General features: G+C 35.0%; 1 protein-coding gene across 2 annotated transcripts in view; it reads right to left on the bottom strand.

The window, feature by feature from the left end:
* Positions 1-8,043: 8,043 nt before the first annotated feature.
* Positions 8,044-25,668, bottom strand: part of LOC150086029 (uncharacterized) — a 125,228-nt gene continuing 107,603 nt past the window's right edge. For both annotated transcript variants that reach the window (XM_090373663.1, XM_090373664.1), the window contains 2 exons: positions 17,770-17,933; positions 8,044-8,219 (listed from right to left, as the gene is read on the bottom strand). In XM_090373663.1, the coding sequence (XP_090229789.1) occupies positions 8,084-8,219; positions 17,770-17,933 (300 nt within the window). In that variant the 3' untranslated portion in view covers positions 8,044-8,083. The remainder of the gene's footprint in view (positions 8,220-17,769; positions 17,934-25,668) is intronic.

The following is a 25,668-nucleotide window of genomic DNA, read 5'->3' as shown; positions in this document are numbered from 1 at the left end:
ACTGGAGGAAAGGGACTTGGGTGTTATGATACCCAGTATGAAGTTAGAACTCCAACCACTATCATATCCAGGTATCGTAAGGGGAGGCATGACGATCAGATTTTTGAACATTATACACATACATTTATATGCATAGTTAAGGGGGAAATAAGTCCCATCTGTACACCTCCCTGAATCCACACCTGACTCGAAGCATCATACCGAGTCACAAAAAATGCATCATGCACTCTAATCGTATTGTGCCTGCACTAGTAATGCGAGTGTGGGAAGTGCCTCTGGTGGAAGCTGCAGATGAAGTCACTTCTGTGACTGATCAAATTTACTTGATAAAAAGTAAGAAAAACTGAGAGACCATTGTTAAAATATTCTCAGCTCACCACTGGATTTAAGTAATTGCTGTAGACAGGCTACAACAGTCAGCCAACATGAAAGGCAGGAAAAAAAAAAAAGTACAAACAAGAATATTATTGTATTTTTCATGCTGCCTTCTAGATGCCATTCTAAATTTAGTGGTTGTGGACAATGGCTTTTGTCCATCTTTTTCTAAATGGATTTTTTGGTGTTATACAAAGAATTTATTTTCAACTTCATTTATAAGATAGAAGTTACTAGAAACATGCTAAATGTTTAACTCCCAATCTGTTATGTGATATCAGATGAGAATATAAAATTAACTGCATTAATCTATTAAAAATGAAATTTTAGGATTGAGATGCCTTAATTCATTTAGCAGAATGCTTTCTACTAAACTTATTGTAATTTTAGAAGCAAGATCTCTTGTGAACAAGTTGAAGACATTGGTTTTTTAGTAACATACTATATGTAGGGTGACACTTTGTTTTAATTTAATTAGTTAAAAAATTGATGTCGAGCTCTTACTAGGCACCAGAGTCATGATTTTAGAAAACTGCACAATTTTTAAATGAATACCAAAACTAGTTGCATGGGATACATATAAATTAATGGGTGACATGGAAGCCTATGATAGATATAAGCTGGTCTGAAACCAAGTCACAAAGGAGATTAGGCAGGCAAAGGCAGATTATGAGAAATCCTTGGCAAAGGATGCAAAGAAAAACAGAAAAGAGTTCTTTACCTATGTAAACTCTAGAAGGAAAGGGATGAATCAGATTAGTCAACTGGATATTGATGGTTCAACTGTTGATGATCCTGCTCAGATGGCTAACAAACTAAATGAATATTTTGCATCTACATTCATACATGAGGAGTTATTCAGGAAGGGGAATGCCAGAGGCGAAGTAAACTCTAGCAGTGAGCTAAATGATTTTGTAATAACTCAGAGGAAAGTGGAGGAGAAATTGTTGAGGATAAACATAAAAAAGGCACCTGGGGTGGATGGGATCTATCCAGTTATATTAAAGGAGGCAGCAAAGGAAATAAGCAAACCCTTAGCCATAATTATGAGAGCTTCTTTGGACTCAGGGGAGGTACCCATAGAGATGTGCAAATGTGACCCCAATTCACAAAGGAGGATCAAAGGCTGACACAAGTAATTACAGACCTGTGAGTTTAACTTCTGTTCCTGGAAAATTAATGGAGGCACTGGTTAAAGAAGCACTGCAGGATCATCTAGACAAGACTTCAGATATAGCTCGGACACAGCATTGTTTTGTTAAGGGAAAGTGTTGCCTGACCAGTTTGATTGGATACTATGATGCAGTCACAAAAGAACTGGATGCAGGGAATAACTTTGATATTATATATTTTGATCTTAGAAAGGCTTTTGATACAGTTGCACATGGAAGACTGCTGCACAAATTGGAGCAGTGTGGCATTGAAGGCAAATTGCTGCTATGGACAAAGGGATGGTTGAGGGGGAGAAGACAGAGAGTGGTAATCAATGGACACTGCTCTTTGTGGACTAATGTTACTAGTGGAGTCCCTCAGGGTTCAGTGTTGGGTCCATTGTTTTTTTCTGTATTTATAAAGGTATATCAAGCTTAATGTCCAAGTTTGCAGACATTACAAAGGTTGGCAGGGTTGTTAAGGACACTACTGACAATATGCTGCTGCAACAGGATCTGGAAAGGTTGAGCAGATGGGCTGAGAGGTGGCAAATGAAGTTTAATATTAACAAATGTAAAGTACTACATATGGGAAACAGTAACCCCAGAGTAACGTATCAACTCTGTGGTACTACACTGACAGTGGTAGAGAATGAAAAGGACCTGGGGGTAATTGTGCAGGCAGATATGAAGTTTTCTGAGCAGTGCAGATGGGCTGCAAGAGTAGCTCATGGTGTCTTTGCAATGATATATACAGTAATTTTTTTAGCAGGGATAAGGAGGTGATTATTCCCTTATATAAGGCAATGGTCAGGCCACACTTTTAGTACTGTATACAGATCTGGAGGCCTCATTTCAAGAAGGATGTTGAGCTGCTGGAACAAGTACAGAGAAAGGCAACAAGAGTTGCTCTTATGAAGAAAGACTTAAGTTTTGCAAATTACAGTGTCTGGAGACTAGGCACCGGCGAGATGATCTGATAGAGGTGTATAAAGCCTTGAATGGTTTGAGCATGCTCAAAGCAGATGGGATTCTTCCTCTTGCTCAGAATAATCACCTGAGAGGGCATAAATTCAAATTGAGGAAAGACAGATGTAGGATAGATGTGTGGAAATTTGCCTTTAGCCAGCGGGTAGTTGGTTGGTGGAACAGAAATGTAGAAGCTTGTGTGATGTCTAACAGATTTCACAGCTGTTAGCATTTCATTTCTTGAGTGATGCAATGTCCGAAGATATAAAAAACCAAGCACAAGTAGCTCTAAGGCAACAGAGCCATTGAACTACTTATGCTTTTTTTTTTTTTTTTTTTAATTGTACACTCAGTAATTTATCATAGCATTCTGAAATGGCAAATTTTTCTTTAAGGTTTAGACATGTTTGTTTCTTTTGCACTTACATTACAGTACACAGAGGCGTAGCTAGGTTTTTGGTGCCTTTGGCAAATTTGTGGCTATGCGCCTTTTTTTGATAATTGGTAAAATTGTAATAAATAATATTAAAATCTGACCTCTGTTTAACCATCTTCTTTACAGCGAATTTTTTTAATTCCCCTTGGTAATTACATTTAAAATAGTTTCCGCAGAACGAAGAAAATTTTCAATGTATTGAATTTATTACGACGATGGCATGTCTAAAATTAATTGGGCTTTTGTTGTTTTATTTAAATTATAAATCACAATATTCACGATTACCTATTTACATAGCAAGCACAAAAACACTATACACATTTTTCTTCTGTGCTTTGTAATGAACGTTCAGAATGAAATTTTAAATCTTTACAAATTAATTACGAACGACCATATTTACCCATAATTTAAGTCATTTCTGATGTTATTACTTGTAACTTCACTTGACTTTCTGAGATCCATCTTTATTCCCATACTAAAAAGGCAAGAGCAGAAAAATGTGCGGACCACCGCATAATAGGCCTCGTAAGCCGCTCCATGAAAGTCCTCTTGAAGATGATTCTACACAGAATTGAAGGCAAGATTCAAGAACAAACTGGAAAAGAGCAGATGAGTTTTAGAAAGGGGGGTTGGTACAAGAGAATCAATATTTGCTCTGAATATACTGGCAGAAAGAGCAATTGAACACCAGCAGAACCTATTTGTCTGGTTCATTGACTTAACAAAGCATTCAATTGCTTGAAACTTGATATCCTCTTCCAGCTCTTGAACAATAAACATCAATCCCAAGGAACTAAGGGTACCACAGTTATTATACCTTGAGCAAGAAGTGGCAATCGCTGTAGAGGGAGAAAACACAGACTGAGTACAAATCTAGAAAGGAGTGAGGGAAGGATGTGTGTTGTCACCTATGCTGTACGACCTCTATGCTGAAACCATTATAGATTTAATATAAGTTTCTAAAAAAATTACTGTTAATGGTTCAGTTATCAGTAACCTGCAATATGCAGACGATACTGTCCTCATTGCAACCTCAGAAGAAAAGCTACAAACACTCCTCAACAAAGTGGTAACAGCCAGTGAGCAGATAGGTTTAACAATTAATGCTAAAGATCAAAACTATGGTCATAAGCAAACACCGTGCCTGGAATCAAAATACGCTGTGGCAACTCCCCCATCGAACAAGTGAGTAGCTTTAAATATCTGGCAAAGATCTTTACAAATAATAACGACCAATGCACAGAGATTAGAAGCAGAATTGGTATGGCCAAAGAGGTATTTAAGAATCTTAAGAACTTCCTCTGTGACACGAAAGTGGATTCCCAGAAAAGATATCGAATGGTCAAATGCTACACATGGAGCACTCTCCTATATGGATGTGAGACCATATAGGAGGTGCTTCCAGTTTCCTGATTTCATACGGAAATCAGGAAACTGGAAGCCTCCAAGATGTGGACGCTCAGAAGAATGCTCAAAGTGCCGTGGACAGATTGGGTCACCAATGAGCGGATCCTTAAGAGGGCAAGAATCACAAGGACACTACTAACTACAATTGCAAAGAGAAAGACTGCCTACCTCGGGCATATTATAAGAGGCCCACAATATGACCTGCAGAGATTAATCCTGCAATGGAAGATTAAAGGCAAAAGAGCAAAAGGAAGACAAAAAAAAAAAAGTGGCTTGATGGCATCAAAGAATGGACGGGGGGCCATACGACACAAGAACTATTTCATTCAAATTGAATACAGAACCTGAAGATTATGCATTCAAGAATGCGCTGATGAAGTGGTTGCCTGATCGGTCCCTTCAAAGTTACGTTCTGGATGGCAAATAGAACTATGCTACTATGCACTCAGATTTAAGGGTGCATGCAGGCTTGAATCGCCCTCTGAAAACATGCCATTTGGAAAAAATTTATTTTCCACACGCCTGCTCTCATGCCGATGGGACATCATTTAGGGTCGCCATTTCGTCAGCTATTTTGACTCCCGAGCTAGCCTCGGGTGTCAAAATAGCTTGCCACGGAACTGATGTGAGCTGTCAGTGGTGCCCTTCTGATACCGGAGCCATTGGCACCTGCCCCAATGCCAAGACATTCCTACGCTACTGACAGTACATAATAAAAAAAAAGTTAATGCTCTACTTTAAAAGTCAAATTGGTAGGAGTACAGATACAGTACTTTCTCTCATGGAGTAATAACACCAACAACCCTACAAACTGTATGCAGCAATATGTCTGGGTTCAAAAAGAAATCAGGATATTTTGTAATTACTTCCACTGCACATGTGGCAAGGTCACAGTAAGATAATAACAAAAGCTGAAGAGCCGATTACAATAAATGTCATTTTTGCTATGTTAGTATGCATCCGATTAAAACTTTGGGATACCATTACATGAATGGAAACTGTGAATGCAATAAGTGGCATACCCTGGATATATTTTAAAGCGGTGGTCCACACCGTTTCCTTTGTGGTTACAAAGGAAACGGATGCAAAAAATAATTTTGATATCATATACTTGGATTTCAGGAAAGCTTTTGACACTGTTGCACATGGAAGACTACTGTACAAATTGGAGCAGTATGGTATTAAGGGTAAGTTGCTACAATGGATAAAAGGGTGGTTTAGTGGGAGAAGACAGATAGTGGTAATCAATGGATGCTGCTCTTCATGGACTAATGTTATTAGTGGAGTCCCCCAGGGTTTGGTGTTGGGCCCACTGTTGTTTTGTTGTTATGGGGGTTTGATGGCACATAAGCTACTTTGGCTATAATGCGCCCTGTTTTATATATTTATCAGTGATATTGATAAAGGTGTATATCAGGCTTAATGTTGAAGTTTGCAGATGATACAAAGGTTAGCAGGATTGTTAATGACAGTAATGGCAGTATGCTACTGCAACAGGATCTAGATAATTTGGGCAGATGGGTTGAGAAGTGGCAACTGAAGTTTAACATTGACAAATGCAGAGTACTGCATATGGGTAGAAGTAACCCCAGAGAAATTTACCAAATGTGTGGTACTACACTTACGGTGGTAGGAAATGAAAAAGATCTGGGAGTAATTGTGCAGTCAGATATGAAGTTTTCTGAGCAATGCAGACAGGCTGCCAGGGCAGGTCATGGAGTTTTGTCAATTATATACAGGAATTTTGCTAGTAGGGCAAAGGAAGTGATTATTCCTTTGTATAAGGCAATGGTCAGGCCATGCCTTGAGTATTGGGTACAGGTCTGGAAGCCTCATTTTAGGAAGGATGTAGAGTTGCTTGAGTGTGTACAGAGAAGGGCAACAAGATTGGTGATGGGAACGAAGGGTCCTCTTAACCAAGAAAGACTTAAGTTCTGCAAATTGCAGCAGCTGGAGACAAGGCACCTGAAAAGTGATCTGGTTAAGGTGTATGCCTTGAATGGGTTGAGCACACTGAATTCTGATGGGATTTTTCTGCTTGCTCAGATTACAAACCTGAGTGGGCATAAATTGAAATTGAGGAAAGATAGTTGTAGAAAAATGTGTGGAAATTTGCCTTTAGTCAGAGGGTGGTTAATTGCTGGAAGAAACTTCCATCTGTTGTTGTGGAAGATAACTTAAATAAATTCAAGGAGATACTGGACAATGTTTTTTTTTTTTTGGCTGATGCTACATATTGAAAGCAAGCTTATACACTTGCTTTCTTGCATCAAATGCCTCCATCACTACTACTTTTTTTAAGGTTCCAAGAAGGAATAATCCTTCCTCTTGAGTTTTGGGAAAGGGATGATTGGGTCTAAACTGTAGGAATTGTTTGTGATCCAGTTTGTTTACTTCATAGAAATCATTTTCAGTTTAGGCAATGTTTATTTCATATTTAACTTAAAGTATTGAAGTTAGAAAGGCCGCTCTTTATAACTCATCATCTTGCCATTTATCGATGCATTTGTACACTTCCTCACTTTGTTTGTCCACCTTCCTTGCTAGTCCAGTAATCAGTGTCTTTTGTGTGTGTGTGTTCAATGTGGCATCAGTAAATTTCATTGATGACAGCATTATTTTAGGTTAATACAATTTTACCAAGTTTATAATACTCAAGTTTAATTTAATAAAATCTTATTTCTTTCATTCTTGTTAATTAGTATGCAAAAATAGTTGAAAGTACAAAAAAAAAAAAAGCATAGTATATAGTGTGTACATTTTTAAACAGTCCAAAAAAAAATGCTCCATTTTGAAATTTTATTAAAAATAAATAAACTGTGATATGAGTGTAAAACTAAATAGAGAAATACATCAAGTTTATTTCTATCTTTAATCTATATAAGAATTTTTATTTATACAAATAACTATTACAGATAGCATTCATAGTGATTAAAGACATTTATAGCAAAATTTTTTGCAATTTATATAAAAAATATCCAATGCACAGTACACTCTTTATGAAATGCTTATGTGTGATTAATCACACATTTTTCTTATATTAACACCTTTTAACAGGTTTTCTACTCATAATTCATTTCAGTATACTGAAATGGATAAATAATTTTTTACAGAAACTTTCAGTGAGCCAAAATCACAGACTGTCATCACACATTTTTAAAGATTCTTCATGTATTCAACCAATATTCTGTAAGTAAAGTTTTTATCTAAATTACTAAAAGAAGCAATAATATTCAAATTTCTGAAAAAAATTTAATATTACTGCTTCTTTCAGTTCACTAATTTTAAAATACTAACTTGGTTAGCAAAGAACTTTGTTTCAAACAATTAAAAAATTAACTAATTTATAAATTAATAAATAAAAATAACATACATGATCTGAAGGAAATAAGTATAAGAACATGTAACATTTCCCATTTTTTGCATGTTTTTACCAAAGAACATAGAATATAAAAAAAAAAAAAATTTTTTCACTCCAATTTAAAAATTAATGTAAATTAGACATATTACTAACTTAGTAACTTAAACATTCCTTTAAGAAAAATGCTTTTACTATAAAAGTTTTTAAAACATTTTACGATATTTTTTACTAAAAAAGAATTTATTAGATGAAAACTTTAAAGTTGGAAATTTATATAAAAAAGATCCTACAAACTCTTCAGGCCAGTCAGGACGCATACTTAAAAACATAAGTAATGAGTGCACAATTTATATGACTTGGGAGACAAATAGAGAACATGGAAAATTAAGATGCAGCAATATATTTAAGCAAACTGTACAAATCAGGAGGAATGGTTATATTTTCTAGTTTTGCTGATAAGACACTAAAATCAAGAGCTTCTATATCATTTTTTCTATCCAGCTTATCCAAAGATGTGTTTCTGTAACAGAAAACATTTTAATAATTATTTCATAATTATGATTAAACAATTTCTATAACTATTGAATTAAAAGTTCTAAAATAATGACATCGATACTTCTAAATATCATTTATGAACAAAGAATTAAGAAAATAAATACAGAAATACAAATAGTATACCCTGATAGATATTCATAAACATTTACATGGGAAACATTCAATAGGGAGTATCCAAATGTGAACAGATTTGCAAGTTCTTGTTCAGCAAGTTTAAATAAATATCTTGATCATAGATCAACATATAAATCCTCTTGATTATACAAAAATCACTCCTTTAGCAATAAATTATGTCAGTCTTTTTTATACTCTATTGAGTGAGGAGAATAGGGCATAAGGATGCCTTTGAAGTGACAGTGGGATTAAGTATTCTATAAAGTTATAATCTTAGTAATTAATTGATAAGGAGATAACTATATTTACTTACACTTCAGTTAATCACAGAAAAAGAAAAAAATTAAATTAATTTCAAGTAAAAAAATAGAATGTGCCTGAAATATTAACATGCTGCACACACATTCTACCTTGTAATGGAAGTATGTTATTGGATGTTTAGATATTACTCAATAAAAAGAGTTCAGTCTTTATCACATTTTCAGCATATGTTTCATTGGCCCCTAGAAAGCTTTTAAGATTAATAATAGCACCCCATGACCACAGAAAGCTATTCTTATAAATAGAAATAATTTCATGTATTGTTCTAGAATGGAAAGTCAGATCAAGGCCAAATTTCTGTTCTGTTGGTCCTTGGGAAAATTTCAAGCATAATTACAAGTTCACAGCCCTCATTCCTTCCTCCCCACTCCCTCAAAATTAGCATAAGTGAAAGTACGATTTTGCATTAATGGACAAGAAATGCAGATTGTCACACAAATTTTCAACACATTCTGTTAGCCGCTGGGTTGGTTCTAAGTTCAATTCTGATATTGAACATTCCTTCCCCAGTTGAACTATAGAAATATTACTATAAATGTGGAACAGGATCTCTGATCCATTTCAATGCTTGCTTGAATATTTTAAAAATCCTTGTCCTGTCAATGGGGTGACTTAATTTGGTTATAAAATCAGGAATTATTATTTGTAATGCACCTGAAATGGAACTTATTTCTAGAGCCTGAAACTATCATCTGCTAGTAATTGGCCACCACTGATGTTCCTCTTCCTTGATGAAATCCCCCCATTCATCATTAACAGCATAGAGAAATGTGAATAATCAGAGGAAATCAACCTCTAATGATTGGAGTCATGGTGAGCCCTAGAAATAACAACAGAACTGGGAACACAACATTAAAGAATCTCTTTCCCTTTTTTCTTGACCCACTCCTATTAGAGAACCCAAACTCAACTGATAGGTCAGCAAAGAAAATGGTCCCCTCCCTTCATGAAGTATTACCTCCCCCCCATCCCATGGTATGTTTTTTGTTTCTCCATCATTATTGGGTACCACCACCACAATCCCAAGGGGAAATCTCTCACTGGTCCGATCTAAGATTAGCTTGGTTCAGGTTAGACTTCCCATAACCTCACTCTGAATGTTAATTTCGTGATGGTGAGGAATCTTCAGTTTTTGAGATTTATCTGTGATCTGTTTTCAGCAGCTGTTCCAAGCAGCTCTGACTCATATATTGATGCACATTTTACAAGCACTGTAGTATCGCATCAAGCACTGTAGTATCACAGCCTTGTCAATCAGTTTGGCCCTGGAGGGAACGTGCAAGGTTCAAGGGGTAGAATTTTTTTCAGAGTGGTCTGTGCTTTTTAACAGGAGAGACTGCTTCTACAAGGATGGGATACACTTAAATAGAAAGGGTGCAAGAATATTTGCTGATGCTATCGAGGCAGTGTTAGGTGGGTCGGAAAACTGATAGCTTGGGGGATACAAGGACTAAAAGGTTAAAAGTAGCCGCGGGCAGAGGTGAAGATGATTCTTGCACAACTTCTTTTAGAATAAGTAGCGACCTGGAGCAAGGGGTGCTGGGGGTTTCAGGGACTGATGGCAGTCATCGTGAAACAGCTGGGTATATGGGATGTGTCAGGGTAACTAGGAATAGGTGCATGTATGCTTGCATGTATACCAATGCTAGAAGTATAGTAAATAAATTTGATGAATTTGAAGTGTTGGTCAAGACACCAAAGGTGGATATCGTTGGGATATCAGAGACGTGGTGTCACACTGATATTAGGAATGCAGAATTGGAATTTGGGGAGTACAATGTGTACAGAAAGATAGGAAGGGAGGAGGTTTCATGCTGTTAATTAAGAAAAACAAAAAAAATCAAAAGAAGTGCATCCAGTTGATATAGATGAACAGTGCACTGTTGAGTCAGTCTGGTGTGACATGAGCACTGCGAAAGCAAAAATAAGAGTAGGAGTGTGTGTTATAGGCCTAATGACTCAAATGAGTACAATGAACAATTGTCCAGAGAAATAGTGGGCTAGTAAATCAGAATGTCTTATAATGAGGGATTTAAACTTCCCAGATATTGACTGGAACTTGTGGGTTGGTCACTCACACACTAGTAAGACTTTTGTGGATTTATTGGATGATTGTTTTCTGCAGCAGAATGTTCGAGAGGCAACCAGAGAGGGTAATACTCTTGATCTGGTTATCAGCAGTGATCATGCGTGTATTAAGAATTTGCAGATAAAGGAACCATTAGGTGGAAGTGATCACAGTGTACTGATGTGGGATTTACTTAAAGATATTATTACAATCAGGGGTAAAGGAAAGAGTTTTTGTTTCCATAAAGGTGAGTACAGTCAGTCTTCGTATAACATGTGTTTACACTACACGAATTCGATCATACACGATTTATAAATAGGGGAATGATATCTTATATAACACAAACCGATTGGCTTATACACAATTCGCCTTTGTGTTTACAAGAAATGGCAGTCGAACGCAGAATCACCCCAACCGAATGCAACACGATAGGAATGAAGAGAAGATTCTGAAAATGTATTTATGTTTTTTATATCAGTGAAGGGAAAACACATTTCACCATAATAACGTAAAAATCAACACAATTCCAGCTATCGGTATAATCGCAAATGCAATTAGATCGAGTTTACTACCAGTTTATAACAGATTCCACTAGCAGGAACTCAACTGGAAATTGTTTTTATTGTTTTATGGTAGTAACCCCCAGAAATGTGCTTTAGTAAAATGTGAGGTGTTAATAGTGTGTCTCTGCCTTTACGGTGTTGTTTATTCAGTTGCTACACGTGCGCAGCTTTGTTTACGTGTATCAAGCGTGCCTCCTCGTTTTGTAATTGTGCTTTATTCCCTAAAAATGAGTAAAATACTTAAAAGGTGTGAAAAGGAAGCATCCTGGTGAAGACACTACAGATTCAGAGAGAGAAAAAGAAAAGCAATATCGATAAACAGAGGCGGACTTGGTCAAAAATTCTTACCCTGGAAAATTTATAGTGGCCTCATACTATGGTTTATGGCCAAAATCACACCGGCCTCTGGCCCACCGGGGTTTCCCTGGTAAGGCTTATTGCCAGTCTGTCGATAGAGAAAAAATGTGAAATTGTGAAACGCTTTGAGCGAAATGAAAGACCATGTGATATTGCACGTGCTACAGACCTAAATGAGGCAACGCCGAGAATTACAAAGAATGCAGAGAAAATAAAAACAACTTTCATAGCAGGAACAACTCAGTGTAATTAAAATCCATTAGATTAAGACACAAAGAATTGGAAGAGATGGAACGGCTGCCATCTGTTTGGATAGAAAATCAAACAAAAAACAAATTTGCTTACGATAGAAGCAAAAGCATTAGCAATATTTTATTACGTAATAGTCATAATAAAATAAGTATTTTGTTACAATTATTTATTGTGTTTGGTAATGTTTTGGTTACAAATGTGTGTTCAATCTTGGGTGGTCGGCACCTAACCCTATTTTTCCCATAGGGCCTGTTGTTTATATTGCACGAGGGTTTCTAGGAACACAACTAACGTGCTATACGAGGACTGACTGTACAGTCAGTCCTCGTATAGCACGATAAATTCTGTTTTTAAATTCTGTACAGTGGAATCAACTGATGATGTTACCAACAGTAAATTCTAAGTGGGAAGCATTCAAGGAATTAATCATGGAAGCTACTAAAAGTTACATACCTATTAAGAAATATTGTTCAAGGTTTAGGCCTAAATGGTTATCAAATGAACTAATGAGACTCATAACAGAGAAGAAAAATGCATGGGATGCATATAAATTATCAAGCGACTCAGAAGCCTATGGCAGATATAAGCTAGTCTGTAATCAGGTTAGGCAGGCGAAGGCAGATTACAAGAAATCTTTGGCAAAGGATGCTAAGAAAAACAGCAAGGATTTCTTTACTTATATAAACTCTAAAAGGAAGGGGATGAATCTGATTGGTCCACTTGATATTGATGGTTCGACTGTTGATGATCCTGCTCAGATAGCAAACAAACTGAATGAGTATTTTGCATCTACATTCACACATGAGGAGTTATTAAGGTTTGAAAATGGCAGAAGGTTATCAAATTGTAGCAGGGTGCTTAATGATTTTGTAATAACAGAGCAAAGTGGAGGAGAAATTGTTGAAGTTAAACATAAGAAAGGCACCTGGGGTGAATGGGATCTATCCAGTTATATTAAAGGCGGCAGCAAAGCAACTAATCAAACCCTTAGCCATAATTATTAGAGCATCCTTGGACTCAGGGGAGGTCCCCACGGACTGGAGATGTACAAATGTATCCTCAAATTCACAAAAAAGGAGATCGAACGGTGACATAATTACAGACCAGTTAGTTTAACTTTTATTCAGGGTAAAATAATGGAGTTACTAGTTAAAGATGCATTGCAGGATCATCTAGACAAGACTGTAGCAATAATTCAGACACAGCATGGGTTTGTTAAGGGAAAGTCTTGTCTGACAAATTTGATAGGATATTATGATGTGGTTACAAAAGAACTGGATGCAAAAAATAATTTTGATATCTGAGCAATGCAGATAGGCTGCCAGGTCAGGTCATGGGGTTTTGTCAATGATATATAGGAATTTTGCTAGCAGGGAAAAGGAGGTGATTGTCCCTCTGTATCAGGCAATTGTCAGGCCACGCCTTGAGTACTGCGTACAGGTCTGGAGGCCTCATTTTAGGAAGGATGTAGATTTGCTTGAACGTGTACAGAGAAGGGCAACAAGGTTGGTGAGGGGAATGAAAGGATCCTCTTACCAAGAGAGGCTTAAGTTCTGCAAATTGCAGTGGCTGGAGACTAGGCACCTGCGTGGTTATCTGATTGAGGTGTATAAGACCTTGAATGGGTTGAGCACGCTGAATTCTGATGGGATCCTTCCACTTGTTCAGATTACGAACCTAAGGGGGCATAAATTCAAATTAAGAAAGGACAGATGTAGAATAGATGTGCGGAAATTTGCCTTTAGCCAGCGGGTGGTTAATTGCTGGAACAAACTTCCATCTGTGATTGTGGAAGTTGATAGGTTGAATAAATTTAAGGAGGAACTGGACAGGCATTTGGAGGGAATGGTGTGATTTTTTTTTTTTTTTTTTTTTTGGCTGATGCTGCATACGCTCATACATTTGCTTTTTTGCATCACATGCCACTACTACTATCTCTATTGTGATAATGAGAGTTTTTTTTTTTTTTTTTTATTTTACAAATTGTGTACATTATTAACAAGAGGTTTTTCTACAATGGTAAGTACATGTGCTTGTTTTGTAATTTTTATATTTATAGTTTTTATTTAGAATGTATCTCAGCTAATGTCAAGCTTTACAAATATAGTCCTGTGATTTAACAATTGCATATTGATTACTATGCCTATTGCTTATGGATGAATGACTAAATATTATCAACATACATGTAGTTAATTATTATGGAATTAAACAGCAAAATTTTTCCACAATATTAAAGGAAGCAGCAGATCATTTTTCCAAATGCCTGTTGATTATAATAGAGCACATTCTTAAACCCAGGCAAACTTCCAGCAAACTGAAGAAGTGCAAATGTCTTCCCAATTTACACAGGTGGGTCAGTTCCAAGGGTGAAATAAATAATTACAGACCGGGAGGTTTAACTTATGTGGCAAGAAAATCATGGAAGCCATGATTAAGGATGCATTACAAGATCATCTGGGCAGGAATGGAATTATATGAGAATCATAGCATGGATTTACAAAGACTAATTTAAGGATAGTACATGTAAACTAGTAGATAGTACTTTTGAGATGTAATATTTGTTTTATTTTTAATCCCAATACTAATTTATACTACAAACTCTACATTCAAATAGCACCTGGATTTAAACTCAGTATACCACTGGCAGAATTATCAATATACATACATTTAATATATTAATACAGTATTAGAATGTACTCTATGCCTTGCTAAATGATAGGGTTAGATTTGTCAAAAATGAGTTAAGTGAATGGAGATTTTCCATATTCCTATGTTATAATAATAGCTCTGTTCCTTGAAAAAAATTAACTAGTAATATTACATTTAATAATTATTAAACCATAATACAGTAACAGTGAAAGAAGTAGCCTTATTTATTTTCCGTAACCTACATAACAACAGCCTAGATACATAATAGGGTAATAATAAAAGAATGTTGAAACTTCATGGATTGCTGGTTTATTTAACATATTTTCTTCAGTGACTGCGAAGACAGTAACTAAGATTTATTATGGAATTCTTAAAACAATTTTTTAGTAGAATTAAAAAAGTTTTTTTATAAAATCAATCCTAGATCTACTTTGAAGATATCTGTTTTAAGGCTAATTTTATTAACTATCTAGGGCAGGAAAGCCTCAAACTTGACATTGGTTAGTGCATTTGCATCGTTGCTGTAACATCTCATATTGTGAAATCCTTCACAGTGAGTTGCCAAGTTTATACTTCAAATACGTAAAGCTTCCCAATTAGAAAAGACTATTGTTACTTATTTAAAGTGTAAGGAGGGCAACTCGTGATGGATTTAACAATTTGAGATGTTACAATGATGATGCCAATGTGCAAACTTCAATTTGTCTAAAAAACTTCATCTATGTAGTAATGATCAAATGTACTAACCAATGTCATAGGTTAATTTTATATAGTAAATAACAATAATGCATAAACACTTACCAGCTACCTTTGCAATATCACTTCAGTCACAAGAGCTTGTTGATTTGTTTATGGGCAAAACATATATACTTTCGTGGGAAGTATAAACAAATATAAAAAATATATAAACAAATCAAGTTCTTGTGGATGAAATGTGATGGTGATATTGCAAAGGCAGCTGGTAAGTGTTTATGTATTATTGTTATTTACTACATAAAATTAACCTTAAAACAAAATTCTGCAAATTAGATCTAGGTTTAATTTACTAAAACTTTTAATTCTAATAAAAAAAATTTAAGAATTCAATATTAATAACTCTTAGCTGCTCTCTTTGCAGTCACTGAAGAATTGGTAAAAAAATATCACAAAACATTCAACTCCATTATGTATTTCCAATTCAAAAATAAACATAATAATACAGTAAACCCTCACTAATCCAGAGTAATTGGGGTCAGAGGTCATCCGGATTAGTGAATCAAAGATAACCTTAAAATACAAAAAAACTTAGAACACAAATAAATGGAAAATTTAATGATATAATAGGTAGTGCTGATGAAAATAAATTAACTATATCACTGTGGAGCCTTTATTTAAAAACTATAAAAAGACTATACATTTATCAGGTGGCGCTGGCGTCGCACACCAACACCACTTGATCGTTGCTATGAATACCACTTAATTAATACAGCTTCTTCCAGCAACACATTTCTTTTGGCTTTTTTAATGTCTATTTGATACACTGCTTTTATCACTTCCCATGTCGAATTTTAAAGGAAATTTTAAATATCTTTATAGATTCTTTTTGTTTTTTAATATCTGACACAGCCTGTTAGCCAATACCAAATTCTTCAGCAATTTTTTTCCAGGAGCACCAATTTCAAGTTCCATCTCTTTGAGCTTGTCAGTGATAATTAAAGTCAAATGTTTTCTTTTTATTTCACTTTTTAATTCTTTAGAACCCATAATTATATAAAATATGTAAACTCATGTATATACGTATAAAGAAGTACAAAAATGAAGCGATATAAGCAATAACATCCGTCCCTCTCTGTGTAATCAATCAGCACGCAGTGAGAGTTACTCATCTGCCTTCCTAAATCCCATGTGTGTTTCAAAGTACAACTCAACTGTGAACAGAATTTTTCCTATTTTGATCCAGATTATCTGACATCCGGTTTAGTGAGGGTTTACTGTATCAACATAGGTTTTGAGTGCACTTAAGGAATACATTGGAATCATCCCCATTAGGCCTACAACCATAGAAGAAAAGAAAATTGTGGAATAAAAAAAAACTGAATATTTCTGTTGTAGTTATGCAAATTGTTGAGATCATTTATACTTGCAAACTCTTCTTTTAAATTGTACACTACTGTAGCTAGTAGCATTTGTATGTTTTTTTTTTTAATCTCTGTTCAACCTGCCGTTCTTTTGCATATCTTTCACAGCAAAAGTGTCATTGTAGCTTTTAAATAGGTAAACGCTTCTGATATGTCCTTGGTTGCTATTAATTTCTGGGGCTGCAGCATTAGTATTTATGCAACATTGTCCTTGCAATCCTTGGTTTCAAGTTCAAGGAATTCTTCAGTATTCATATCTTCACAACATATTTTAGTAAATTCACCACATCAGACTCCTTAATATTATTTAAGCCAGCTTTTTTTGATCTCCACTATGTTTCTTGATAGCCATAAAAACTATAGTTTATGAATAAATTAGGATATACTTTTCTCCAAGCTCAAGTCATATTTGATGTCTTAACTTCCTCCCATGTGCTGCTTCTTCCTTTTATGAGACTTTTGAACCCATTTAAAAAGGGGCTATTGAAGCAAAATCAATAAGTGAATATGCATATTCTACTTACTAAATGATGCTTTCTTCAATTTTGCAGTAACTTCAATTTATATTTGCTCAGCTTGGAGTGTAGTGGTGTCATTATAGCGGTGTGGATGTCACAAACTGAATACTGGTGGTAATTTCCAAGTGCTGTTATAATGAATGTCTTGAGATGTACCTGTATATTATTCAAATATATATCTTTTGAGCTAAAAATTTAAAGTAACTTTTCCTTATAGGCTCTTAATTGTGCCATTCACAAATTTGTAGTTCATAAACATTTCAGAAACATAATGTACAAAAATGTCAAAGTTCTATGTATTAGATATATGAATGCTGCATAATTTAAGCAATCTAAATGACATATTTTAGTATTAGCACATGTACATTATTTATCTAAATGCATAGGACATAGATTGGCATGTCTTAGCAGCAAATGATAAATGTGAAGGTTGAAAGCAACTAGACCCAAATACTAACCTTTCCAAAAACTTGTACTATTCAATATGTGTTTTTACTTTTCCATTATGTAAAATTAAGACAGAACCTAGAAGTGTTCTCAGAAAATGATCACATACCTGTTTTCAGAAGACAGCATTCTTTCCATTAAAGCAGCAACTACAATAAATGTCTTTTCATCAAATATATGATCTTCCTCCCATTTTACTAGCTCTTGAAGATTTTCAACATGAGCATCGGTAATCTTTCGACTAAAAATTTCACTGAAGGCAGTAGACAGGGACTGGAAGGTGGAGGAAACATTAATATAATGTTTGAATGGCATTCTATGCAGGTTATCTTTGAAATCATTGAACTGTTAAGCACTTCACCTGTATGAAGTTTTTAGAATCTATAAAGACTACAAGTCGTAATTTTGTGGATTTTTTCTTCTCCACTTCTTCCGTGATTGTAATGCTGCTGTTACGTAAAGCACCAAACTAACATACTGTCAATTTGCCAGTTTAGTGCTGTTACACAAAGGACCAAACTGACAAATTATCGGTTTATCAGTTTTGTGACTTCTGTAACAGTGTAACTGCAAGATAATCACTAAAGAAATGGAGATGGAGAATAAAACATCCCTAAAACATATGATTTGTGGACCCTAACAATAAATATATGCTTACAACGGTGAAGTGCTTTTAGTTTAACTATTTAAAATCATATTACCGAACACGACAATAATCAAAATATGGTTAGATGAAACTAATGTGCCTTATTTCATAGTTATGGTATTGTATAAATTGAAAAAGATATTTCAGACCTTGGCTTAAACTAAACAGCCTTTACCGCATTACCCAGTTTAAGAACCATGTTCTTATAAATAAATGATCTTCACTGCATCTGAGATGAAACTATACAGTAGCAGTAAGCAGGCTTGACAAAAGGGGAAGACTAGGGAGTCTTACAAAATCGGGGCCTGCAATTCTTCAAAGGGCCTAGCCAATTCCTTAATATTACATTTTTTTAATGTAATTAAGTTCATTCTTAATAATTGGCAAAAAAAATTCTACAAACTTAAAATAATAAAATGTTTTTATGTTATTGACTTTATGTTAGAAATGACTTGTTGCTTTTTTAACCCTTACATCTACATGTGGACACACATATACAAAGATGGGGGAAGGGAGTTCATCATGCACTCTGCATCATGGCCCCACATTAGCTATCAATGTCCCTGGAAGTAAGTGCCATTATAGTCTCAACAACAGTGCAACAATAAGGTTCACAATCAAGGACTCAAGAAAAGAAATGAACAATTTATATATAAATACATAGCATACAATGCAATTTATATAGTAATAAAATTAAATTATTTGTAGACCTTTGGTTAGACACAAGAAGCTAGATATGAGGCACAAATACAGTAAAACCCCCGCTTTACAATATTCATTCATTCCAGAGACACCATCGTATCATGAAAATATTGTAATGTAAACCCAATAACACATTGTTTTTTGGTAATTCATTCCAAGACCTCAGAAGTTGAAATTTTCACTATATAACTTAAGCTATTTATCTCTCTAAAGGGTGATTTTTATAATGGAAATTGTACATATTGATTAAAGCACAACACAAAAAAATCACTTCAACTAAAGGATGCAAAAACAAAGCACACGGCCAACACATTTACCAATGCTGCTATTGGCTGAAAGGAAGGACCATGTGGTCCAGTCAGAGATAATCGTAAGCCCATCACAAAGTGAAATAAATAAGTGCCGGTTAACACGATCACTGGTTGGTGGAATCAGTGGCTTTAAATTCAAAAGACCAATTCAAATCATTAAAATGCACTACATTTTCATCATTATCATATGTTCGGTTATAAGAATCAATTCTGAAAGGCTGTGATATTTTTCTAAAGCACATTTCTAGAGGTCACTGCCATAAAACAATACAAAAAGCAATTTGCAGTTCCTGTTTATTGGGCTTTTCATAAACAAGTAGTAAACTCTATCTTATTTTATTTGCGATAATACCGATAGCTGGAATTCTGTGGGTTTTTAAGTTATTATGTTGAAATGTTTTCCCCTTACATGAAATCTTCAATCATATAAAAAAAAACAAATAAATTTTCAGAATCTTTCTCTTCATTCCTATTTTTTTAAGCTTCATATACTTGTTACTTCATATCTCACTTGCACATATTGTGTTAGTTGCAATCCATGCATGTCGTGTTCCTTGTTATTGATTGCTTATCTTTTTTACTGTTTTAAATTTTACAACCTCCCCCAAAAAATGTCAGTGATTGGAAATATCAACTAGTTAGTATGTACATATTACAGTATGTATTAATTAAGATATGTACATAAGTGTAAATTTATTTTTATTTTGCTAACCTGTGGAAAATATTCTTCTGATTTTCACATATAATTTAATTTTGTTAATTGGTAATGTAATAAAGTGTAAATTTGTGATCTTTACTTTTATAGCCTGTGGATAGTATTCCTCCTATTTTTGTTCATTAGAATCGCCATTTAATAGAATTAAAATTCAATTTGCAAACGTGATTACAATGACCGGCACTTGCCACATATCATATAATGAATGGTATTTTATTATGGAGAGTTCATTGTACAGTAAACCAATAATAAAGTGGGGGTCCACTGTATAGCAAATAAATAAACAGATAAAGCAAAGAAAACAAATATGAGTGAGATCTATCATAGGGATTCAGCATCAAGATAATATAGGTTCCCCCCCAGGTTTGATATACCTCCACAGTTGAATTAGTCTTTGTGTTTGCTACATTATCATGGTAAAAGAATTTGAATGAAACACATTTCATTCAAATTTTTATTGTAATTTTTAATTTATGTAATAAAATAAAAAATAAACTTTTTAGTGGATAAAATATACAGATAGAATTAATTGTGAAACAACTTTCAGTTGTCAACTTTTGACAAATGTGTATAGCACATTTTTGATCCTTTGGTAAATTTTGCTATAGTTTCTCAAAGTAGAATGTTTGCCAATGCAAAACTCACACTATGATATGAATAGATGGTCCAATTGATAATCAAACTCCATGAAATTTAAGATCGTTTAAATTTCTTTACGTGGTTAATTCTTATCCTGTACACTAAATTAATTATAAATGATTAATTATTACTGATGTATTAAAGCAATAAAAACTGAAAAAACACTTACAGGGTAACTCCTTAAGTTACTATTATCTAACCTTTGAACATTGTATAATGAACAAAACTCCATATGATAAAAAGTACAATATAGTGCTATAACAAAATGAGTAATCTCCAAATAGTTAATTTTCTTCTCGTCGTCAAATAACTGTCACTATATCAATATTGTTTATAATCTTGAAAACTGAAATGCATTATGTTAACCTAATGTTCACATATGAAATGCAGAACTGAGACACTCTTGAGTTTCCCATTACTAATTATCAATGAGTTACTAATTCTGTTCATAAATAGCAACTGACAATCCTATGACCATCTAACAATCTTATCCATGCCATAAATCAACTACAGAATACAAACATATTTTAATTCTAAAACAAGTGAAGGCTCATATCTTGTGTGTGTTCACTTCAAGTTGGAGAACAGAAGTTTTACTGCACTGAGGTGAAATTTTCACTTATCCTGTGCATTAGAATTCAATTAAAAAAAAAAAAAAAAAAAAGCTAAGTAATGATTGCTGGCTGCTCAGCTGCTGATTATTGGGTTTCCCAGCCCATCAGAATTACCCTGCAAGGAAGTAATTCTATCACTGAATACATTGACCAAACTCATTTTGCTACATTTTTTGGAAAGCTTCAACATTTCTTGCAATCACATAAAATTCTTACCCTATTCAGCAGAGATTTCTCAAATTTTTAATAGAAAAATTGTGAGAAAGTCAACACTGAAGTCCACATCACAATGTTCTAGTGGCTGGAAAATAACATCTCAATATATTTCCTAATATCTAGGAACTTAGTCCTATAATAACCATAGTTTGACTTTCAGCAGAAAGCAAAAAATCAACAAGTGAGACAAGAGCTCAAACTAAAAAACACTAGGAAAAGTTGATAGTACAGAGGTCTGAGACAAGAATAAGATCATGCTCCCCCCCTCCCTCACTTTATCATTTCAAAGGCAGATACTGACGTCCAGATTATTCAATAGTTCTGAGTGAGTTAACAGGAGTGGAGAGAAGGTTCATATCTCAACATGCAAGTTCTGATGCCATAGGATGAAGGTTTGTGAATTAGCCAGTTTTATAATTTTATCACTAATATATGAGTGATTAAATTATAAAACTGAAAAAGACTATTTACAGTGGATGAAATTATAAAATGGGGACCAGGAGGGAAATGGGATAGACTGTACACAATGTCTATGAGCACAATGCAATAATAAAAGAAAGGGTGAAATAGTTCTTATCCTAAATTAAATTAAGCATAAGAACTATTTTATGCACGAAATGAACAACAGCAAAAATGTAGCAAGATATGCCTACCATCAATATACTGGAACCCTACAGATATAAAAAATTAATGTCACCAATTACAAGAAACTAAGTGGTTTCCAAAACTGAAGCAACAATCACAAAACAGATATCAGAAACTTGTGGAAAGTGGAACTAAAACATTGCACATATATTATCTTTAATGAACACTATAGACTGAAGAACATAAAATGACACTGAACATATGTGCACAAATCACAGAGGATAACATATTTGCCAGACGTGAAGTAGTGGATGGAATTTTAATTGCTGGTCAGTAGGGGATAAGGTCCTCCCCAGGGCTGTAGTGGAGGGTATACGCCACTCTCCATGGATTTTTTTAGTTGAATAGCGTATACCTTCTGGTTTTTGAAAGACTTGAAAAAACAAATAAAAAAATATTTACTGAAAATTAAAAAATAAATTTATTAGAATTTGATTCTTAGGCAATACTTATCGTTTTATTATTTTTAATATATATGCCGTGATATATATATATATATACATCGTATACCTGCTGGAATTCAATTAATAAGCCTGATATGCACAGTATACTCTCTGCTTTAAGTAACATTCATGGAGTATACCTTCTGCTAATTTTGTGACTACAGCATTTCCCCCCCCCCTCCCCCCCCTTAACACAATACAGGACTTAATAGCAATGCTATATGCTGTTGGTGAACAGTAATCAATAAGCCCAGGTGGCAATAATGTTCACTAGTTTGCAATAGTACTAATCTCAGGAACCAAAAGTACTAACATGGTTGGATGGAAACAGTACATAAGAGCAACATTGAGGTTGGGAGATCACACTAATGCTACATGGATAACAGTGTCCATCTCCAGATAATGATTAACCAGTGTCTGGTATAATCTTAGGTTAATATTACCATCTTGTAAAACAAAACTGTCTCTGTTGCACTAGCATAAGCTCATATAGTGGAGGATGGTACAGGACATCATCTTTATACCTTTGTGCAGTCATTGGGTCCCCTGAAAACACAAAGCAAGTCCATATTTCCACTCAAAATGATGTGTTCACAAAACCAGCAACACACACACTCACTGCCCCTCACCCCCATATGGTTAGTTAGTTAGTTATTTGGTTTTTAGGAGCATTAGCAACTAAGGCCATATTGCTCCGGGATATGTGGTGGTCATTCCCTGACCTTTCCACATCCTCCGTATTTGGTGGTGACAGGCTCGAACCCCGGTCTAATCAAGAAGCGTGTCCTACGCACTGCTGCTCCTTCCCACCTGGCTACGGATGTGCCTCTCCCATATGCGTGTCTTCCAAAGATATCAGGGAAATGCCATGGCTCTGGTTTCATGCAGATATTAGAATCACTGCAGAGAAAAATCTAGATTCATCGGTAAAAAATACACATCGTCATATTATCAGGGAAAATGCTATGGTGGCCCTGGTCTCCAGAATGCTGTGTTTAAAATCAGAGAAAATCTAGACTCAGTGGTACACAATATATTTTGCTATTAATATGTATTGTGTTCCACTTGGTCTTTGGTTCATGTAACATGCTGCCTGCACAAATTCAAGCATACTTTCTCTCTCTTCTATAAAGTGGAGTGAGGGAAAAAAGACACTATTAGTGATGTTACACAGAAGACCCTTGTGCAACCTCTATTGTATTGTAAAGGCAGACAAGTTTCTGTGGCACCCATGAATTAACAAATAGTGTTCCCAGCCTTTGTCTTCATGTTAATGGTCAGAAGTATTTGTCCTCATTAAAGGATGTAGCTTAAGATTATCTACCTCCAGCAGGTCTTCTGGTACAACTAATAGAATTGCCTCCATGGAAAACCATATAGTTAAGAATAATCTGCTTGAGAATTACAAACCACAAGCATTCCAATAGCAAAACAAACATTCAGGTAAGTGGTTCCTTTCAGGCATTCTTAACACACTGATTATCACGATATGACAGAATGGTTCTGAAGAGAAGGAATAAGATCAATTTCCTATCTGTTCTCTTATAACCTTTTAATACAGTTTCTGAATATGCTATATCAGTAACTACATCACAACAGTCAGGCCACATTAATTTCTATGAATTCAGCACCATTTTTGTAAACATCCAATTCTCTTTTCATTGCATGTTTACAAAATATGTAAAAAACATACTGCAAAGTAGGCATGTTGCTTAGGTTAGTTTTGAAAAACAATAAAAAAAAAGTGCAGCCATTATCAACCCATTGCAGGATGGAAGCCTCCTCAACAATTCATGCTGAGGGAAATGGACCATAATCTGAAACGCTGGTCCAGTGCGGGTTGGCAGATCAACCATATTCAGCAGTCAGGGGCTTGAACCCCAGTCTACTCAAGGATCGTGTGCTACTGCACTCCCGCTCCTGATCACTCGGCTAAGGAGGCCTTTTGAAAAACAATATACACGTGTAAACTTGTTCAGTATATTAATAATGGGTTTAAGATGCAACTAGAAGCAGATAGATAGGAATTTAAAAATACAGATGAGCAATGGAATGTATTATGGTTATTAAAAGAAGCAATAATTATCAAAAGCATACTTAAAATCTGGACTTGATATCTGAAAAAAAATCTGGACTTGATATCTGAAAACTGAATAATAACACCTATAGCATGTTTTTTATAACAATCATAGCAATTTGCAACACACCCATAGTACTGGAGTACGATAATTTTCAATAAACTTTCATGTTTGCTTATTTTTTTTCACTACCTAAGGGTTATTTCAGAAGTTTTCTGTATGTGATAAAGAAATGTACAAATGCTAAAAACAACAAACTACAACTTCCTTCTATCCCCTCAATGTAATTATCTCTATGGTCAATGCACTTCTCCCATTATTGAGATAAGCACTCAATTGCAGAGGGTTGTAATTGGCCACAAAGGTGATGTGATGATCCTGTGGCAGATGTGTTGATGGCATTTGCAGATTCAAACCAATGTCACTAAAGTGACTCCTTCACCCAGGAACACTGAAGGTAATCATATGGTCATAGGTCTGAAGAGTAACAAAGGTTACCAATACCTCCCAACCTCAAGCCTGCAGCAATTTTTGAATGTCTCAATACCAATGGGGTGCTGCATTGTACCAAAGGTAAATAATGTTATGCTCCACCAGCTCAGGTTGTTCCCAATGCAATGCAGATCATAAAATCAATCCACATAAATGATACCATTAACAGTTGCACAGACTAGGCAGGCACAAATTCTTGACAGGTGAATACATCATTTTCAGAGTACACCATGTATACAATATGCACCCATGGCTAATTCACTATTGAAATACAATAATGGAATGCTACTCCTTTCCACTACCAATGTTGGAAATGGGTGTTGGGAAGTAGCACACTAAGGAACATTGTCCATTATTCAACACGTGGAATCAACTTGGCACAGCTCTCTTCATCAAGTATGTGGTACTGATACAACACACTACTGATGAGATTTCCATCTTGTGGTTAATTGCATCCACCTACCAAAGAGTTTCAGTTGACAGGTCATCTGCCCATAAGCATTCCTC

The sequence above is a fragment of the Mastigoproctus giganteus genome, chromosome 5 (assembly GCF_048544385.1).
Source record: "Mastigoproctus giganteus isolate SK-2022 chromosome 5, ASM4854438v1, whole genome shotgun sequence".
NCBI lineage: Eukaryota > Metazoa > Arthropoda > Arachnida > Uropygi > Thelyphonidae > Mastigoproctus > Mastigoproctus giganteus.
Note: the sequence above shows the minus strand (reverse complement) of the source record. Positions and strands in the feature narration are given on the sequence as shown.